The 2568-nt window shown below is 44.5% G+C and overlaps 1 protein-coding gene across 1 annotated transcript; it reads right to left on the reverse strand.

Moving 5' to 3' along the window:
* Nucleotides 1-766: 766 nt before the first annotated feature.
* TEOVI_000364200 (uncharacterized protein) lies at nt 767-1957 on the reverse strand (the record flags this gene model as incomplete). Its single annotated transcript, XM_067226522.1, has 1 exon — nt 767-1957. One exon carries the CDS (start codon nt 1955-1957, stop codon nt 767-769), a length of 1191 nt encoding a protein of 396 aa, XP_067082623.1.
* Nucleotides 1958-2568: the final 611 nt, after the last annotated feature.

Below are 2568 nucleotides of genomic sequence, written 5' to 3' on the forward strand. Positions count from 1 at the left end.
AGAAAACTAGGACCTAGTGACCTCTACTACCTAAATGGGCAAAGAAAAAAGAGGTGATAAACGTGATTTTGTCCTCCAGAGGGAGTAAAATCATAATGAGATAAAAGAAAGAGTAAAATAAAATGAGTTTCAGATGGGAGACCACAAAACAAAAGGACACAGACAAATATAAAGTCATTCATTCACACTAAACTTCGATTGGACATTCCGATGAAGATCTGGAAAGTAAAAAGAAGAAAGGGAACCTGCTTCTTGCACCGCATAAACGTCATGAAGGCATCGCCAAAATATTCAAAAAAAAAAAGTCCCTTGAGGTGTTGAACCACCTCCATCATGACATGATTTCAACCTTTGACTGTCAAACATTGGCATGAGGCAGATGCTACCAAAACTGCTGATGCATGCTGTCATGTCCGCAATTATGTCATATGCGAGAACAGTCGCTGCGACAACACATGGAGAGTTAATATCAAATACGAAAACAAAAATTCCCCCTTCTGCAAGTGCCTTTTGCCTTTCACTCTGTCACCATGTTATTGCTCTATCAGCGTAGCTTGCACATGACTTCATATACGAGAAAGGTACACAAGCGTCCTAACATCCCCCTCCTTTCTTTCATTCCCAGATCTGTCTCTCCTTTTTTTTACGTTCCCTAATCTGATGTGCGCGTGAAACCACCTACTACTATTTCTTCCTACACAGTCCACTCCACACTCAAATTCACAACAACACAACACAATACAAAAACGTGCTGATATCGCAGTAACTAAGCTGTGTGTCGGCCCTCCACTGCGGCTGCATTATCACCCTTTGCAATCGCTGCACGCTCCGCCAACAAACGTTGTGTGTGCGCCTCCACCTGATCTCTTAGAGGCCCGTTTTCAAATTCGAGTCGGCGCAGAAACGCATCTTTCCCCCAACTCGCTAAGTGGTCGTAATCATTTTTGTCCAGTTCCGATATGTCTCCCTCCAGATAAGCGGGGTCGTTATAATAACCAAGGACATAATTGGTTAAAATGACAAGATTCGGTGCCTTTCCATGGGCAACGAAGTCAGGGCCAAGGAACTCAAAATAATCCTCTACACGCTCCATAAGCTGTTCCCGATTGAGGTTCTTATCATAAGGGGCAAGATACCGACGCCACGCATAGTCATATAGTTCCTCATCCGTCATGGACTCGTGCAGTCGCTGCGTTATGACCATGTAATCTTCACACCATGCCAAATTCCAGTAGTCACGCACCCGTGTACCATTGCAAAGGCGGGCGAGCATGGGAAAGGTGGGAATGTTCATGCTCCTGCAAAGATGACGAAGAGACTTGCGACGAATCAACTCAAACTTGATGAAGCCGTCATACATCTCAGCGGCGGGGCGTACCACTTTAGGGTCACGTCGAACATCATTCTTCTCAAACAAGTCATCCCAGGCACGTTCCTGTGTTTCATTCCATGGATACGCATGAAAATCGAAGTGCCATTTCGTATCCGTAAGATATGACGGCGCACTGCGGTAACGGTAAAGGTCCTGAGCTTCACGCCACGCCCGGAGTTCCTCTCCAGTAAGGTTAAAAGATGATGGAACCCACGTATCATTTGCGAGCCAAAAGAGTCCGAAGGGAATGGCATAACCACCCGTGGCCAATAACGCACCAGCGCAATGAGCCATACGCCACATGTCAAGTTTGTACGTCATCAGACGCGCCACTTCCTTCTGGGAGACTTCCGTGCAGAGCTCCTTGTCAACCCACATGTTCTTGTCTTGTGAGTGGAAGCGTTTATGGTAGTCGGGTGAAAATGTTTCGCTCTGCTCAACGAAGTCTGTTGGGCCATATTTTTGTTGACGGTTATAAATTCGGAGCCAAATGCCGTATGCCTCTTGCGTCTGTTGGGCAAAGGCGAGTAAACCAGGGAAGAAGTTAGAACAGTTCTTCTTCAAAACCGACCAACTGCCCTGCATTTTACCCAAACGTGAAGACAATTACGATTTAAAGGTAAATAAACTGTGAAGTAATTTATAGTGTCCTGAACACCCTCCTTTGTTTGCTTACACGTAACCGCTTGAGTATCGTTGAACTGACAGTAGCTTCCGCAACCTTCTGCCGCAATACAAAAAAAAAAATAATAATGGTCCCTTGCCTTCACCTTCTTCAAGGAGGAAAACCTACTGCATGCCGCATATCAACGGCGATAGAATAGGATAAGCACACAAGCAGAAGAACGGGGAACATTGACAGTAAAGCAACATTCAATAAAAGGCAATAACAAAGACTTTTGCACGAAAACTAAAAGAAAAACAAACAGCACCAAAACTGATAGGTGGTAGCGAAATAGGGACTAAGTAAACAATACCGCTAACGTGCACACACAAACAAACAAACAAACACACACACCAACGAAACGCTTTCTGTTGTGACAACCTGTGAAATACAAAAAAAACAAGAAAAAGAAAGATATGCAGACAAACGAGAAATGTGACGATTTGTTAGTGGAAGTCCCTCGCCCGCACCCTGCTCGTGCCTACATTTTTAACTGCCCTCACTTTTAGTGCCCGTTAAGACTAAAAAAAAA

This window comes from Trypanosoma equiperdum (assembly GCF_001457755.1).
Source record: "Trypanosoma equiperdum strain OVI genome assembly, contig: ctg_778, whole genome shotgun sequence".
Classification (NCBI taxonomy): Eukaryota; Euglenozoa; class Kinetoplastea; order Trypanosomatida; family Trypanosomatidae; genus Trypanosoma; species Trypanosoma equiperdum.